This window comes from Triplophysa rosa, linkage group LG24, assembly GCF_024868665.1.
Source record: "Triplophysa rosa linkage group LG24, Trosa_1v2, whole genome shotgun sequence".
NCBI classification, from domain to species: Eukaryota; Metazoa; Chordata; class Actinopteri; order Cypriniformes; family Nemacheilidae; genus Triplophysa; species Triplophysa rosa.
This window is the reverse complement of record NC_079913.1, coordinates 6,846,158-6,862,522: the sequence shown is the minus strand read 5'-3', so window position 1 is coordinate 6,862,522 and position 16,365 is coordinate 6,846,158. Positions and strand designations below refer to the sequence as shown.

The 16,365-nt window shown below is 38.0% G+C and overlaps 3 protein-coding genes across 5 annotated transcripts; 2 read left to right on the top strand and 1 right to left on the bottom strand.

Moving 5' to 3' along the window:
• Positions 1–105: 105 nt before the first annotated feature.
• prdm4 (PR domain containing 4) lies at positions 106–4,819 on the top strand. 2 transcript variants are annotated; one of them, XM_057323619.1, is made up of 12 exons: positions 106–215; positions 566–617; positions 704–819; positions 899–1,087; positions 1,249–2,013; positions 2,090–2,239; positions 2,548–2,666; positions 2,799–2,884; positions 3,006–3,133; positions 3,252–3,677; positions 3,792–3,960; positions 4,128–4,819. In XM_057323619.1, exons 3-12 carry the CDS (start codon positions 705–707, stop codon positions 4,441–4,443), a joined length of 2,463 nt encoding a protein of 820 aa, XP_057179602.1. In that variant the 5' UTR covers positions 106–215; positions 566–617; position 704; the 3' UTR covers positions 4,444–4,819. The 2 variants fall into 2 exon arrangements, with proteins under 2 accessions (XP_057179602.1, XP_057179603.1); XM_057323620.1 differs by having other exon boundaries at positions 134–617.
• Positions 4,820–5,016: 197 nt separating this feature from the next.
• Positions 5,017–8,346, top strand: akr1b1.2 (aldo-keto reductase family 1, member B1 (aldose reductase), tandem duplicate 2). Its single transcript, XM_057323625.1, has 10 exons — positions 5,017–5,180; positions 5,773–5,940; positions 6,056–6,172; positions 6,305–6,382; positions 6,477–6,599; positions 6,935–7,041; positions 7,176–7,257; positions 7,341–7,424; positions 7,738–7,820; positions 7,931–8,346. The coding sequence occupies exons 1-10, from the start codon at positions 5,115–5,117 to the stop codon at positions 7,971–7,973; spliced, it is 951 nt and encodes a 316-aa protein (XP_057179608.1). The 5' UTR covers positions 5,017–5,114; the 3' UTR covers positions 7,974–8,346.
• A 6-nt stretch (positions 8,347–8,352) lies between these two features.
• akr1b1.1 (aldo-keto reductase family 1, member B1 (aldose reductase), tandem duplicate 1) lies at positions 8,353–11,614 on the bottom strand. Of its 2 annotated transcripts, none has more exons than XM_057323627.1 (10): positions 11,399–11,614; positions 10,933–11,132; positions 10,468–10,584; positions 10,280–10,357; positions 10,063–10,185; positions 9,834–9,940; positions 9,505–9,586; positions 9,167–9,250; positions 8,943–9,025; positions 8,353–8,858 (listed from the first exon to the last, which is right to left on the bottom strand). In XM_057323627.1, the coding sequence occupies exons 2-10, from the start codon at positions 10,981–10,983 to the stop codon at positions 8,816–8,818; spliced, it is 768 nt and encodes a 255-aa protein (XP_057179610.1). In that variant the 5' UTR covers positions 10,984–11,132; positions 11,399–11,614; the 3' UTR covers positions 8,353–8,815. The 2 variants fall into 2 exon arrangements, with proteins under 2 accessions (XP_057179610.1, XP_057179609.1); XM_057323626.1 differs by having other exon boundaries at positions 10,933–11,100.
• Positions 11,615–16,365: the final 4,751 nt, after the last annotated feature.

The window sequence follows — 16,365 nt, the reverse complement described above, 5'->3', positions numbered from 1 at the left end:
ACACAGGATACGGACCCTATTTCAAAATAAAAGTCTATAAATTGGTCGCGACACTCTTGCCTGATCACCCAAGCCAACTGTAGGAACCGACCGCGTGGTCGGACCCTTATTTTGAAACATAACCCCTCCTTGAGTCATACATCGTTTGCCTTTAGCAATGTTATTGTTTTCATATCGTGTATCTTCTACGGAGAGGTTATTTTTGGGTCTTGAATGTCAGTAAATCATTTTTTTCTGTTTTTAAAAAAACATTCACCCTCTCATGCGTTTACAAAGACATTCATTCCAGTTAATATTGCGTCGGTTTTACACTGGTGAACTTGCTAACATGTTTTTGAAACCCTTTCTCTTTTGACTCGTTCTCGTGGTCGTTTTTTACTTAACATGTATTTGTTAAATTGGTTAAGACATTCAGTGATTAATTTGTGTTTTTTAACGTAGTCACTGTAGTAAGATAAAGAAGATTTTCAATTTAAAAAATCTGAAACTTCTCAGATTTTGTTTAAAAACAGATGGTATTAGAACACTTAAATTGTTCTATTACTAATTTTTTTACTATTTACAGATTCAAGAATGCATCCATCACATTCAATGCCTTAACTGATCTGTACTGTCAGGTAAACATACAAATGCACGTGACTTTTTCTGCACATACATACGAGTTATATTTTAATTCTGAATCTATACCATGTTTTTTGTTTAGCATGAACGACATGAACCTCAGCCCAGTGGGCATGGACCAGCTCAGCGTGCCCCCTGTGAGTGCGAGTCACCTCTGCCTTCCCACATCTCCAACCCACAACCCCATCACCACTCCAGGTAAGGGCACAAAAGCTGTTTTGCTTTGACAATGTTCTGTATTGTATAAGTTTCATAACACTGCCTGGTTTAATTTAAGGCATGCCAGTCGCTATACCCAGCTTGGGTCCATCCCTTGGACCGCTCCCTTCAGCACTGTCCCTGATGTTACCCATGGGTCCTTTAGGGGACAGAGGTGTGATGTGTGGCCTTCCAGAGAGAAATTATACTTTACCACCTCCTCCATATCCCCACCTGGAGAGTAGCTACTTCAGACATATTCTTCCAGGTAACACTGCATAAGTTATACTCTAAACCAGGGGTTGTCATCTTTTTCCGACCCAGGAACCCTCAATATAATTTTTAAAATATGTTACATGACACTGGCTTGTAACATATTTATTGATGCAGGAACCAAATAAAAAACATGTTTCTTCGACTCTTGTTTAGGTATTCTGTCATATCTGGCAGATCGTCCACCACCTCAATACATTCATCCGAGCAGCCTTAACATGGACGGAACTCTTTCTGTGTCCAACAACAACCCCTCTGGCTTAGATCCATACAGTGTTCCAGGTGGGCCTCTAGAACAGGGCCTGGTGTCCCTAGACTCACGGCAGGTCGGAGGCCAAACCGATCTCCACCAAGGCGGATCTCACGAAGTGCAGCTGGACACGACAGGACTAACCATGGAGTCACGTGTCAGTAGTCCCATGTCTCACGATGGAATGGAAGAGGACTTGGCCACCATGGAGGGTGTAGTGGTGGCAGAGACCCAACAGCAGCTCGGGACCAGACCTCAGCCTCATGAAGGTTTGGTGGGTGTGGACTCCTCAGGAGGTGTCATGCCCTTGCACGGAGCAGGATTGGAACTGCAAGTGGTGATGGAGCAGGAGCATATGGGAGGAAGAGTAGGAACCAACACTACAGGAGCAGGTGGTCCTGGTTCTCTGGGTGAAGCCTTGCACTCCACTGGAGAGCTGAGCTCTGGGGTGGTTAGCGTTGTGCTTACCGGTGCCATGCGCCCACAGACTCAACTAGAACCAGTTCCTTTACACGGACCTTCAGGTATGGGACTTGAACCCGTCAATGTGTCACCCATCACTGCTGAGGTGTCTCTAGGGCCAGACAACAGTCTGGTGTTGGTGAACTCTACATTGCAGCTAGAAGACTCAACATCCAATAAGGAAAACATGGCCACTGCTTTTAACTTTTGTAAGTGTTGTGTAGTCATTGGGTTCGGGCTCCCATGTGCTTTGGAACCATTTTAATGCAGTTTATTGTCTTCAAGGGTGCACTTTGTGTGAACGGTCATATTCCTCTGACTGCCCTGAGCATGGACCTGTCACATTCATCCCAGACACGCCCATTCAGAGTAGAGCCCGCCTCTCTCTGCCCCACCCCTTGTGCCTCCGGATTTCTGTAACTGATGAGCCGATTGGTAAGTAAAGCAGATGTACTGTTCTAAGTCTGAAACTTTTTTATCCTTAAAGGTCCAGTGTGTATTTTTTTGGAGGATCTATTGACAGAAATGCAATATAATAGACATAACTATGTCTTCAGAGGTGACCTTACATATTGAAGCGTTATGTTTTTATTATCTAGAATGAGCTATTTCTATCTACATACACTGCAGGTCCCATTACATGGAACCCTTACGAGGGTCCAATAGCCTTTTCAACATTTTGCAATGACTGAAATGAACAAATATTTTGTTGCACTGCTGAAGTCAGTTTCCGTTGATTGTAGGTGTGTTTGCTAGAGAAACCATACCTTCACGTACCTGCTTTGGGCCTATGGTTGGACAGCACTGCAGCAGCGTGGAACTTACAGACTGGTCTGACAAAGACACTCCTCAAATATGGAAGGTTAGTATCACATCTTAAAATTAACCAAGCGTTTAAAAATGTTATCACACTTTATTTTATCATTACATATACATGTTTGTTACTATCCAGACAATGACAGTAGTATATCACTGTTTCCTTATTGCAAAATAGATGTTCCATAACGATATTCAAGAGTTCTGTATCGTAACGACAGATGAGCATGAATGCAACTGGATGATGTTTGTACGGAAAGCAAGGTAACAACTTTGCTCTTATCTATAATATACACATATCTGAATTACCAGACATCGGAATTGTATAATCTGAATTAAATCAGAAAGATGTCACAAAAAATGATAGATCAATTTCTATTTGCAGATCGTCAGAGGAGCGAAATCTTGTGGCGTATATTGACAACGGGAAGCTTTATTTCTGCACATCCAGAGAAATACTGCCAGACCAGGAGCTGCTGCTCTATTACAGCAGGGACTACAGCAGGCAGCTGGGTGTGACAATGCATCCCTTTGAAGGCCAAATATAAACAAACATCTTGAAAGAGATCTTAATACCAACTAACTATTCTTAAATAATTCATAACTAACAGCTATTGCCATGTCTCTTCAGGTGTACCAGCAGTTCCAGAAGGCCAGATTTGCCACTGTGGAAAAGAATGTGCCTCTTTCACCGAATTTAAATCTCACTTGAACAGCCACGCCCAGAGTCATAGCCCTGCCCAGGACCACCCTGCTCACACCACCCACAGCCAATCACAACAGCAGGAAAAGGTGACCAACGAAGGATCCCGATCAGCTTCCCCTCCACAGTGGCAGTGCCATTCGGATGTGAATGAACATTCCAGTAGCAACGGGCACACTCACGGCCGCGAGAGGAAGTTTAAATGCAGCATGTGCACGAGAGCGTTTACCACGTCCACTAAACTGAACGTGCATTTCATGGGTCACATGGGCATGAGACCACACAAGTGCAGCTACTGCAGCAAGGCTTTCAGTGACCCCAGCAATCTTAGAAAACACCTGAAAATTCACACAGGTAAAAACTTATGACATAGATCAGTTATGCTTCAGAACCCAGATTTATGCATTTGATGTGTTTTATAATCTGCATTTACAACAGTAGAAATATGTATGCTTTCTGTTTGTGCAGGTCAGAAGAACTTCAGGTGTACAGTATGTGGGAAGTCCTTTACTCAGAAAGCACACGTGGAATCTCATATGGCTATACACAATGGTATCAAGAACATTAAGTGTGAACATTGTGATAGGATGTTTGTGCGAAAACAAGACCTCAAGCAGCACATGTATTCACATTCACTGTAAGACCAGGTTTTATCTTAATATCTTTGCTTTGGAAATTCACGCAACTTTAGTGTTAAATAAGTTCCGATTTATCTTCATTTACTGATGTTTATTTAAAGAAATTATGCCAGATTTTCATCTCTTCTAATGTCACCTTGTTGATTTTTGTCTCTCGCCTTTCTAGAGACCGCCAGATAACCTGTCCGAAATGTGACAAGCAGTTCTTAAAAACTGACCATCTCAAGAAACATTTAAATTCTCACGACGGCAAACGGGATTTTATTTGTGAAAAATGCAACAAGGGCTTTCTCACCAAATACCACCTCACACGACACCTCAAAATCTGCAAGGGGCCGAAAACTGGTAGAAGGGCAGCACATGGGGAAGAAGGGGATGAGGACGAGGACGAGGACGAAGTTGAGGAAGACACGAGGGGTACGAAGGACACGAAGGACACGAAGGACAGATTAATCCAGCTAATGATGAGGATTGCAGAATAGGCATGGGGACGTATTCTTCCGAAAAAAGTCTCTAACTTTATACTAAAATGTTAAACGTAATGCCTTGTTTAGACTATTTATTTATCCTTATCTTCTTTTTTCATTTTAAGACTCTAAATTCATGTTGCCAAAATCCATGTATTCATCAAGTGGATAACAGATCGCAACAATGTAATTAGATTTAAATAAGTATTATGAGTCAGTTGTCACTTTTAAATATATTATTAATCAGAAATTGAACAAATGACATTTTGAGTTTTTACCCCAGTGCTTCTGTTTTTTTCTGTGTAATGTATTTGTTTACAGCAATAGTGCCTGTTTGGTACACTTGCGTCTCGGTATTGTATTTATTTTGTAAATAAATGAATTCTTCAAATGTTATACTCAAAACATGTTTATTATCATATGCCACTAAACAAGAATAGATTACATTATTTTGTATAATTACAAAATTATTAACAATGGGCAGAAAAAAGAAAATTAGTGATTTAAAGCGTTTCATGTTTTCAGACCCAGTGACGTTAGTTACGTACGTCTTACGTAACGTTACTTGGCACGTTCAGTCCAGACTGTACAATCGATTCCGAGCTCGTTCACCTCTGCGCAGCAAAGGCGGTTGGACTTTAAACATTTCTGTTAATGTTAAACGCGCTTATCTTTACTTGTTCACCATGGCAACCTTCGTGAAGCTTAACACCGGGGCAAATATGCCCATCGTTGGTCTGGGCACGTGGAAGGTATGGTTTAGTTTACTTTACTTTTGTTGCCAAAATGGATCATGTTAAAACGCATAATCGGTGCTTGCACGTTGCATTGAGAAGCACGCTCTTAATAAGCAAAAACAAAAAGCATACATAAATGATAATATATGACATATAGTTGGATACATTAAATACAACTTAGTGCAATTGCACATTATTTATTATTATTAAATGAGTCGCGTGGCGTAAGTTTAGAGAAAAAGTTTCAAAGATTCAATTAGAAGTTTGTTATTTTGGATGTTTGGTTTGAACTAACGTTAAGTGATTATAATGAAGTTACAGTAAAGTAAAAATCCCCATATGATAATCAAACTTTCAATGAGACCTTTATTAGATAAAAGTTAGATTAGATATTCGGAGGTCTAGAAGCCGAAGGACAAGAACTTTGCTCTCAAATGCTTGAATAAGTTTGGTACTAATAACTTCAGTGAAATAAGTATCATTATATAAAAATATATTATTTACCTAATAAATAAATAATAAGTGGGAAATAAATAATGATTATTAGTTTTTTTTCTAACTGTAAGGTATTTCAGGGATTTCGCTAATGAAAACTGTTCGGTTTCAGTCTCCTCCAGGTAAAGTGGCAGAAGCTGTTAAAGCAGCCATTGCTGCAGGCTACAGACACATTGATGGGGCCATGGTGTACCAAAACGAAACTGAGGTCGGAGAGGGAATTCAGGCTATGATAAAAGAAGGAGTGGTTAAAAGAGAAGAGCTGTTTGTGGTCAGCAAGGTTTGTCAGATTGTATCACTAAGGACTATTTTATTTCTTTCATGAGATTTCTTAAATTGATTCAATATTGTGACAAGTGTAGATGTTATAATTGCGTGTATTTTTGTCTGGACAGCTCTGGTGCACCTTTCATGACAAGTCCCTAGTAAAGGGTGCCTGTCAGAAGACTTTAAGTGACCTGAAGTTGGACTACCTGGATCTTTACCTGGTTCACTGGCCAATGGGCTTTAAGGTGATTTATTCTTTTGTTGTTTTTTATTGTAATTCGTGGTTGCATTCAGTGTTTGTGCCCATTCTTGAATCCAAGAATTGAAACAAATTTTCTCAACAATGGCAAATCTTGAATGTCATTGTTGCTTTTCAGGCCGGGTCAGAGCTGTTTCCACTGGACAGCGAGGGGTTAACCATTAGTGACGATACCAATTTTTTGGACACCTGGGAGGTAAGATGTCATCAGCAATAATGAATACTGCATTTGATCTGTTGGATTTCTCGCTATTAGCAGAAATGATTGTGACATAATATTTGTGATATAGGCCATGGAGGAGTTAGTTGATGCCGGGTTGGTTAAGGCCATCGGTATATCTAACTTCAATCGAGAGCAAATTGAAGCTATCCTAAACAAACCAGGACTGAAGTACACACCTGCCAACAATCAGGTCAGTATACTCTCAGATGGGCATCAGCGTGGTTTCATATGACTCGCAATTACAGATGAACAGAAAGGTCAGCATTTATCCGATGAACAGTGTTTCGCCCAAAGCAACTACGTAATGCAGTTGTCCCTTTAATTTCCTGTGGTTTCTTAAGGACAGACACCATTCTTTGTCTGATTATGGTCTTGAAATGCCATTAGGACACTGTCTGCAGGCATAATGCTTATCATGAGAACAGGGAATTCTTTTTTGGTTTTACTTTTAAAGCAAACACGTTCACATTTCAGCATGTTGTGAAAATATTATATAAAAAGTAAATATTCTGAATTTCTTTTTAGGTTGAGTGCCATCCATATCTGTCTCAGGAGAAACTGATCAGCTACTGTCAGTCCAAAAACATTACAGTGACTGCGTATAGTCCTCTGGGATCACCAGACAGGCCATGGTAGACAAACTTTTTTTTAAAATTGCATCGTTAACATTTGTAGCATATTATATCTATATAACATGTGAGAGTATGTGCATATGATCACTTCATACGGTTGCCATGGATACCATTTACACTTCTCTTAAACTTAGGGCCAAACCAGAAGATCCCTCACTGCTTGAAGATCCACACATCAAAGCCATAGCAGAGAAGCACAAAAAGACCACCGCCCAGGTATGGAGACTGAGACAGTCATCATGATTTGGATCTTGTTATTTACTCCATACATGACATGTTTGCTTAACATTTATGTACAGGTCCTGATCCGCTTCCACATTCAGAGGAATGTGATTGTCATCCCCAAGTCTATTACACCTCAGCGGATTCAAGAGAACTTTCAAGTAAGTGTATTGCCTTGTAATTTGATGTATTTGTGTACAACAGTATTGGGTGGTACTTCATTTTATCCATTAGGATTTGATCCATTAGGTAGCTTCTCCCACCCACATGTCAAAAGATGAAGAAGTTTTAATGCAGTATTTTCTGAAGATATTTTTGTCATGTGTACTGATACATCATGCACAGTAACACCAATAGGAAAAATAAATAATAATTGGATACATAATAATAAATAATAATAAGGAAGAAAAGATTACTTGTTGTCTTAGGGGTTTCTGAATAAATATTTAAAAAAGGTGTTGAATTGTTCCACAGGTCTTTGATTTTGAACTGAGCGATGAGGAGGTGAAGACCATCTTGGGCTTTAACAGGAACTTCAGGGTTTGTCCAATGCATTGGTGAGTATGCTTTCCTATATAAAAAAGGATGTACAGCTTAATTTTTGACACTGCATTATTTAATAGTAATCTATTTTCTTATCTAATATGTGATTTCTCGTGTCATGCAGGGGGGTGAAGCACAAAGACTACCCATTTAATGCTGAATTTTAAAAGAACATGCCCAAAATGCTGTCGGGTCAAATTAGATTTCTGGTGTTCCTGGTATTATTGCAGTGGCCTTTGATTAAATGTGAAAATGTTCTTGCAAAACGTAGCATACTGTTACTGAAAAATTGTAAACCTTAGAGTTCATTCTTGATGTGTTAATTTCCAAAAATGGAAGCACACAAGTCTTGTTATAGCAACAGCTATATGAATGAAATGCACTTGCTGAAATGTCTTCACCATCAACTGTAGACTTTACAGTCTTGTTTGTCTGTTTTAATGCATTGTAAATGTGAAACTGTTACAGTGTACAGGCTTGCATGGCTCTTCCAAAAAATGTCTCGGAAACAAAAAAATAAATAAATATTCAAGAAACGAATGCACTTGCCAATTTGTTTTATTTGAAAGATGATACAAACTTTGCACAGAAACAAAGTTTTTTTTCAAACAAGTTATGGTGGTTCAGGGAATTGTTTTTATATATGGCACACTCCTTTTCAAAACATGATTAGAAAAACACTCAGTTTATTTGCAAGAGCAGGTGTTGTTTTGTATATCGAATGATGCTTTGACACTAAACTTGTCTGCTTTCTGGTTTGTTTTTGAATGTAAAGAATAGGCCCGGTTCTCAAGGATTTGTTAACAAATACTTCAAACTTTTAACTTCATCAAGTTTGGCCCCGCAAATGGGTGTTGAACAAATACTAACAACAGTTTTTATCAGTTATCACAGTCATCTCTGCCGTGTCGTAGACAGACAGACGTACTTCAGTGGTCCCAGAAAGGAATTCAGGAGTTATCTGGAATCGCATTGCAGTTCCGATGTGCCAAACCCTGTTCATTCACGTTCAGCATTCTGCATTCAGTGGATAATCCTTATGATAGGATGCCCTGAAGAAATTAAAGAAACAAAAAATAAGCCAAGGAACCTTATACTTTACGGTTACTTCTTTGATCTGCATAACAGTCACTCACCATTCCAACATAAATGCCCTCCAGTTTCTATTAAAACTGAAGATAGTATCCATGTCCTCTTTGGTTAGTTTAAAATCAAAGACCTGCAGCAAGAAAATAAAAGATTCTATATTGACATACTGTAAGTATATAGCGTCTACAAACATATGTAACTGTTTTTACTCAAGTGCTGGTGCATCACGTAGAAAACATGGATGTACGTTATTTATTATAATTCAAAATACCTGGAAATTCTCTTTGATTCGTTCAGGGGTTATAGATTTGGGAATGACCACGACGTTTCTTTCCATGTGAAAGCGAATTAGGACCTGCGAAGAACATTCTCTACTTAGAAAATCATACAGTATGATGAAGGAAATCATTTTTAAATGTATACATTGCAAATGACGGACATCTTAGACTCGGTTTAAAAAAGGCAAGGGTTTCCTTTTTTCTAACTCTCATCAGTGTTTTACTGTCGTATGACTATAGCAAATACACTTTCATAAGCATATCCTAAGTAATAAAAAGCTCTTATTACTTTGCACCTATTATTACTATACCTTATTGGGTTTACACCTACCTGTGCTGTAGTTTTACCGTACTTATCTGCAATGGCCTTGATCTTTGGCTCCTGCAGGAGGGACGGCTCATCCGGCTCTGCCCTATAGGTAGTAAAAACTTTATGTAGTATGCAGCACCAATTCATATGTATAGACTAGCTGAAGTTACAAATATTTCATTGTTAAATAATCTTTTCACTCATCAAATAAGCAAATCTGTGACATTGAGTATGTGGCACAACATGCTTTTTAGGACATTCTCTGCCTCACCCAAAGCAAATCGTGTTAGCAACGTTGTTTGTTTGTTGACTTATTTTATAACATTTTATTTGCTATTGAAGGTACCTACCATGGTCTAGTTGGGGAACCAAGAGGACTATATGCAGTGACAGTAATGCCTTTAGAGTGACAGTAGTTAATGAGCTTTTCCTGAGTCAGGTACGGGTGGCACTCAATCTGGGCATGAAAAACATGAGTGTCAGCTGGATTAAATGACTTAAGTTTATACAAACCAGAAAGTCTTAATTTAAACCTGTTTGAGGTTACGTTCTGTAGATGTACTGCAAACAACACAATACCTGATTGTTGGCAGGTTTGTACTTGAGTCCTGGTTTGTTCAGGATTGTCTCCATCTGATCTCGGTTAAAGTTGGAAATACCAATGGCTTTAACCAGTCCAGCATCCACCAACTCTTCCATTGCCTATTTTGAATAACAGCAAGAATGTTGTATCAAGCCTGTAAATTACTCTGATCAAAGGGTCTTATTACTGTTATTACTTATTGTTATTTATTACCTCCCATGTCTCCAGAAAGTTGCTGTTGTCTGGATAAACATGGCCATTTTCATCACATGGGAAAAGCTCTTTTCCAGGCTGCAAGTTAAAATACATAGGTGTTCTTACAGTACTATACCGGTCTTGTTTATAATAATTTATTATTATGCATAATGTAACAGTAGTACACGCAGTTCTGAATAATGTACCTTAACACCCATTGGAAAATGCATTAGGTACAGATCAACATAGTCCAGTTTAAGGTCACTTAGCGTTTTTTCACACGCCCCTCTGACCAAGTGCTTCTCGTGGTATGTGCACCACAGCTGGAAAAAAAATGCAAGATTCAATTTTGCATTTGTATGAAGTAAAATGTCACTTTCAGTTCTTCAAAAAAAAAGAAACATTACTTCCATTACAAATGTTTCTATTGTGGTAAAAAAAAAAACATGCGCGAGTTTGCGCTATTGCGTAATTACACTTAAAAGGCATGAACAGTTGATTATCGCACAAACAAAGATATGCATTATACAAATACATTGTAAACTATATTATGAGTGACTCAGTTTAATGCTGTGTGAAATTCCACAGCACATGACCAGATCTGTAAGACCATATCTCTAGTCATGTGCCCCAGAAAAGAATCAAATCTATACATTAAAATGTGCATTTACCTTGCTGACTATGAAAAGATCTTCTCTCTTCACCACCCCCTGGTTAATCATATCATTTATACCGGTTCCAACTTCAGTCTCATTTTCATAGACATGGGCCCCATCAATGTGGCGATAGCCGGCTAGGATAGCTGCCTTCACAGCCTCCGTTACCGTTCCTGGTTCAGACTGAGTTTGTGGATTTTTTAGTTTTAAATCTCCTTTGAATACATTTTCAAAAAGCTTTTAAGCCTCTAAACAATTAATCAATAAAGAATTAAGAAAAGTATAGTAATTTATTCTACATGGTTAATTTATCTGACAAATGAAAATAACAAATGCCACATAATTGCTTAGTAGATGTTAACAAAATAATATTATTATACAACGAACACTATTGAAAAATAGTCTATAATAAAAAACAATACAGATAAACCATATTAATAAAAATATGAAATCGTACTTAACAAAAAAAGTGAATACTTACCCTCCAGGTTCCCAGGCCAACAAGGGGCATTTTAGCTCCATTATAAAGAGTTACAAAAGTCATAATTACAATTTATGTTAAAGCACTTAATAAATACAATATAAAAGACTTGTTAGTCTGCACACTTCTGAATCCCAGAGACAGGGGAAATCACAAGCCTGAGGAGTGACGCCTACTACGCCAAGTCAGAGGGTTTTTTATCTAGATTTGATTGGCCAGGTCTAAATCCACCCCCTGGTAGGGTAAAGGGTTTCTGTAATGGTTTCTGTAACCAGCAATTACTTTTATCTATGGGTCCAACATCAAACGATTTCTTTCCAGATAAAATATATATTATTAGAATTTTTTTTAAACTAATGCATAAAAATAGACCCGGTCAACTACTACTACTACTACTAATAATAATAACAATAGAATGTGTCGTGTAATGTATTATATTATATTGAGAAGAAATTTGGAGTTCGTTCATTGCGCGCGCCATGGGCTTTTATTATGAAACTGTATTTCCTGCTGTTAACTTGTTACGTGTCTGATACCTCTGAGATGCCGCCAAATTCAAAAAGGTAAAAATAGATATAAAACAAAGCGGACGGGGGCGGTCCAATATAGTGTATTGTAGGAAACTTCATACTTTTGCTATGTATGTATAAATTGTAAATACTGTATCGATCACAAATATCTGATTTACATTTCAGACGTAGCCTCTGAGTAACAAGTGTTTCTGTCAGTAACAAATAAATATCGAACACGCTAAACAAACGGAGAACATAACATTATTAACAGTTACCCAATGTCCTGTTATAATTGACACCTGTCAGTGAGTTATCTTTTTCTACAAGCAAATGTTAAGTTATTTGTTTCTTTTAACCAAACTGCACTTTTGCTTCTTTGAAGTGATTTTGTTGATGTTTCGTAATTCAAGGTCTCACAATACGGTACGTTGTTTTGCTTAGTTTGATATAAACAATAACTGACAACCACTTGAGATGTCATTTTCCCCGCACTCTCTCTTCGTGTTTACATTTCATCGCAAATATTATGTAAATATTTACATGTCTTGATACTTTTTTAAGCTTTCCTAGTCATAACAAGTATATAACGTTTGCTATTTTAACTTTTGTTAAGGACTATTTAACGAGAGATAAAAATATTATAAAATAAAATTACAAAATACTTTAAATTATCGCGCCCAGTTTCATGGTACCACGACATATTTTTTTGTGTGCTAGTCTGCTCTCTGTAAGTTCTGTACCGTCCGCTAGATGTCAGCAGCACGACGTTATTAAAATGTGCTTTTTCTTCACTGCTTGCAAGTGCAGTTTTTAACAACTCCAGCAGCTTTCAGTAACAAAGCAAGCAAAATGTATGCTTTTTATTGTATATAAATCATTATGTTACTTTGATAAAAAGTAAAATTTCAAATAAAAGATTTTATTTATTTAAACTTTATCACAGCTGGGCATGTTTAGAGCTAATAATATGAATATAATGCTTAAAATATGTTGGCCAACACAGTGTGAATATTGTCTGTCCTAATTCAATTTCTTATTTATCTTCTGTCCAATTCTGTCGCTTCCTCTGGTTGCCACAACAAGGCGCAACGTGACTCAAGAAAATGAAATTCCTGCCTTCCTTTGTTTTCTTAGCTCACAGAGAAGCATAAAATCAATACAGTTGTATTATAACTCAAAGCAGCAAAGGGCAGATGTTTGTGGGAGGTTGTTTGGAGTCCCTCAGTCCATTCACTCTGTAAGTGTTTCCAGCTGGGATAGGATAGACTGCTGCCTGCCCAGCTGCTGTGCACTGACCTTCCACATTCAGCAGGAGGGACAGAATCATTTGGTAATGCCAGAGAGCCGCACACGGATTTTAAAGATTCGAGTTTCCTAGAGGAAAATTCAACTTTGCAGAAACATTTACAGGTTATACATTAAAGGTGTAAATTGCGATTCATGCAATTTGCGGGACAAATCAACAACTTTATAATGACGTTAAAATTAGTTTTTTATTTGGAACAAAAACGGGAAGGTGCAAATCAATATGTTTGTAGTGGAATAATAATTTAAATGTAATGGTTCTAACCAGCAATATTTTTTTCCTGGTTAACAGAGACATTTATAAGGCAGATCCATAATGTAAACCACTTTGTTGTGCTCATAAAAAAACATAGGGAGTTTTATTCTCAGCTTGACTTGGACAGATCTCCGTCATTCTTTCTGGAATAATTTTAGCCCCTTAAGCATGAATCCCACCTCTAACAATCAATTCACGTTGAGTGTTGAAGAGGTTTATTACAGGCCAGCCATTGTCTGTGAGAGCATAATGAATTTAATTAAAAAGGGGAGTGAAAAAGCCAAAAACATAAAATGTGACCAAATAGGCTATTTCAATATTTGTTTGGTTTAATTCGACACTCATCCGTAACTTTGGTTTAAGTCTTCTCCTCATTAAACTATAGTAAACACAAGGGCAATGTCTTTTCTTCCTCCATTTGTGTTATCTAATTTCCCACTCATCTCAAACAATCAATTACCTGACTGAAGTAAAGCCTATAATGCCTTTAGCTGAAAATTGTCTTCGCACCCATGCAAGCCAAATAAACCAGATTAGCCGGTGATGATTGAATTCCAAAGGCCTGAGCTCCTGACTGGGACAAATTTCCTCATCTGCCAAAGTCCTCCAGCAGCCAGGCGATAAGTCTTGTGTGAACAGCTCATGATTAGTCCTCGCTTTAGAAAGAACATTTGTGGCCCTTTCAGTGCTTTTTAGGATATGAAAGATGAAAATGATTCTAGTTAAATGCTTAGCATCATTTTATTAGTTTGTATTATCAGCAACAATTTGATGTTAAAAATAAAAAATAAATAAATAAAACGAATTCAGTTGTAAAAATCTGTAAAGAATTTAATAGTATTTGGCATTTAGAGCACTCCAGACATGTGCAAAACCTGGTGATTTCCATCATATTCCAAACAGCATCTCTGCTTCACATCTTCAAAGGACATTCTGTCCTTTTGTGTAATGTTGGTGAAACAAGAATAAATGACCCTTCATTAAACATCAACAGATCAAAGCATATTATGCATATTAAAAATAACAATTACCTGTACACATTCAGTTTGTGTGCGTCTGAAACACCTGCAGACAAAGATCTTAATACCAGATGACATGAAGATTAAGTGTAAAAGAGATTTTATGTGACCTGGTCACATGTCGATTTGTTAAACATGTTCAACAGGGCCTTGCGTAATACAACATCAATATGGCGATCAGTAGCCACATGTGATAAATCACATCCAGTCGCTTTCATGGGGGAAGCATCAGGTGCCTGTGGCATAGATTGCTGCCCTAGTTTCATATGCTTGGAGATCATCCCAGCATTATTCAAACAGGTGTGGGACGGTACTGTAAGTGTAAATATCCACATTTTTTGGGGAAATCTGTGACACAGACTTGCTTTTAGGGGGAATCACTGAAAGGTAGTTTAATACTCAAGCTAGGGCAAACAGTTATTAATTCTAAAGAAACATTGGGAATGAATATACACAATCAGACGATATCCCACGAGGGCCATTGTCTGCACAACGTGAATGTAACTTTAGTGTGTTTGGTAGGCTTGAGATATTTAATAGCTCTTCTGAGACCGTGATAAAGTTTCAGTGCATGCATAAAGAGCCCTGTCTGTGCTTAATGAGCTAATCCGTTTAATGCTAACTTCATACCACCCAAAGAACAGCTCCCTGCCTCCCCTCAGACACCAGACAGCGGCAGGGCTATAAATAGGCCTTTAATAGATTAATGCGCTTGTTATGATTTGTTGCCATGTCGCAGTCAGATCCAGGACGAGAACTACTGACAAATGGGTTTTTTTTAGAAGGCGTAAAACAATTACCATATTATTATCTGTTGCTCTCGCTCTGTTTGAAGTGTGCAACCTGTGGACATTACTATCCCATAAGGCAATGGTGGCAGAGGTGCCGTCAGGTTTAGAAATGGAAGAGAATCGTGTACCTCTTTTCAAAGTTCTGTTATTACCAAGAAAATTATTATTTTACTCACAGATGTTGAATGACATCCAAGTACATTTATTTTTGTGATGTCGTCATCTAACAGTGTACAGCATGTACACGTTATACTACACACAAATTGCACATTATCATCCATAAAGAAGTGAGTTCCTCATGGAAGTCAGTACTGTATATACTCTCAAAGAACAGAAATTCAGACTCAGTTTGGTCTTTTTTACATCTCAGGTTTTTCACCGATGCCACATGTGTTTCTCCGCTTGTTCTCCTGCCATTTCAAGCTTTAATGATGTGACTTTCTGTTTCAAACACTCAGACAGGGCTGGTCTTCCAAGTGTTCCACAGCTGTTGCCTGTATCATTTTAGTGGTCCGGGTTTCTATGTTCAGATGGAAAATTCAGAAATAGCTGGTCTCACAAACTCATTTGAGCTCTGTTGCCCCCTTAGAGACAAGCTTCCAGCCTTGGAACCAATTAGAGCAGGAGGACTCCCTTCAACAGTCCACCAGAGGCATCTTCAGTGCGGAGAGAGAGAGAGAGAGAGAGAGCCAGGTGCTACTGTCATTTCTCTGGAGGAGTAATCAACAGCATTTCTCTTTTAAGGTGAGATGGAAGGTCTTTTTGAGTGCCGGTACACACTATGTCTATGTCGGACTGCTGTTGGTACAGTATATGTGAAGAGAATTTAAAGGGGCTATATCACAAGGAATCATGTGATTAAAGTGAGTTCACCCAAAAATGATCATTTATAAATAGTCATTTAAAACCTGTATGACTCTTTCTTCCGTAGAACACAAAAGAAGATATTTTGAAGAATGGTGTTAACTGGTACTCATTCACTTGCATTGGTTTTGTTTCCGACGCTATTCGGTAACTTTCTTCAAAATATCTTCTTTTGTGTTCTGCGGAAGAAAGAAAGTCTTGAGTAAATTATGAATTTTCA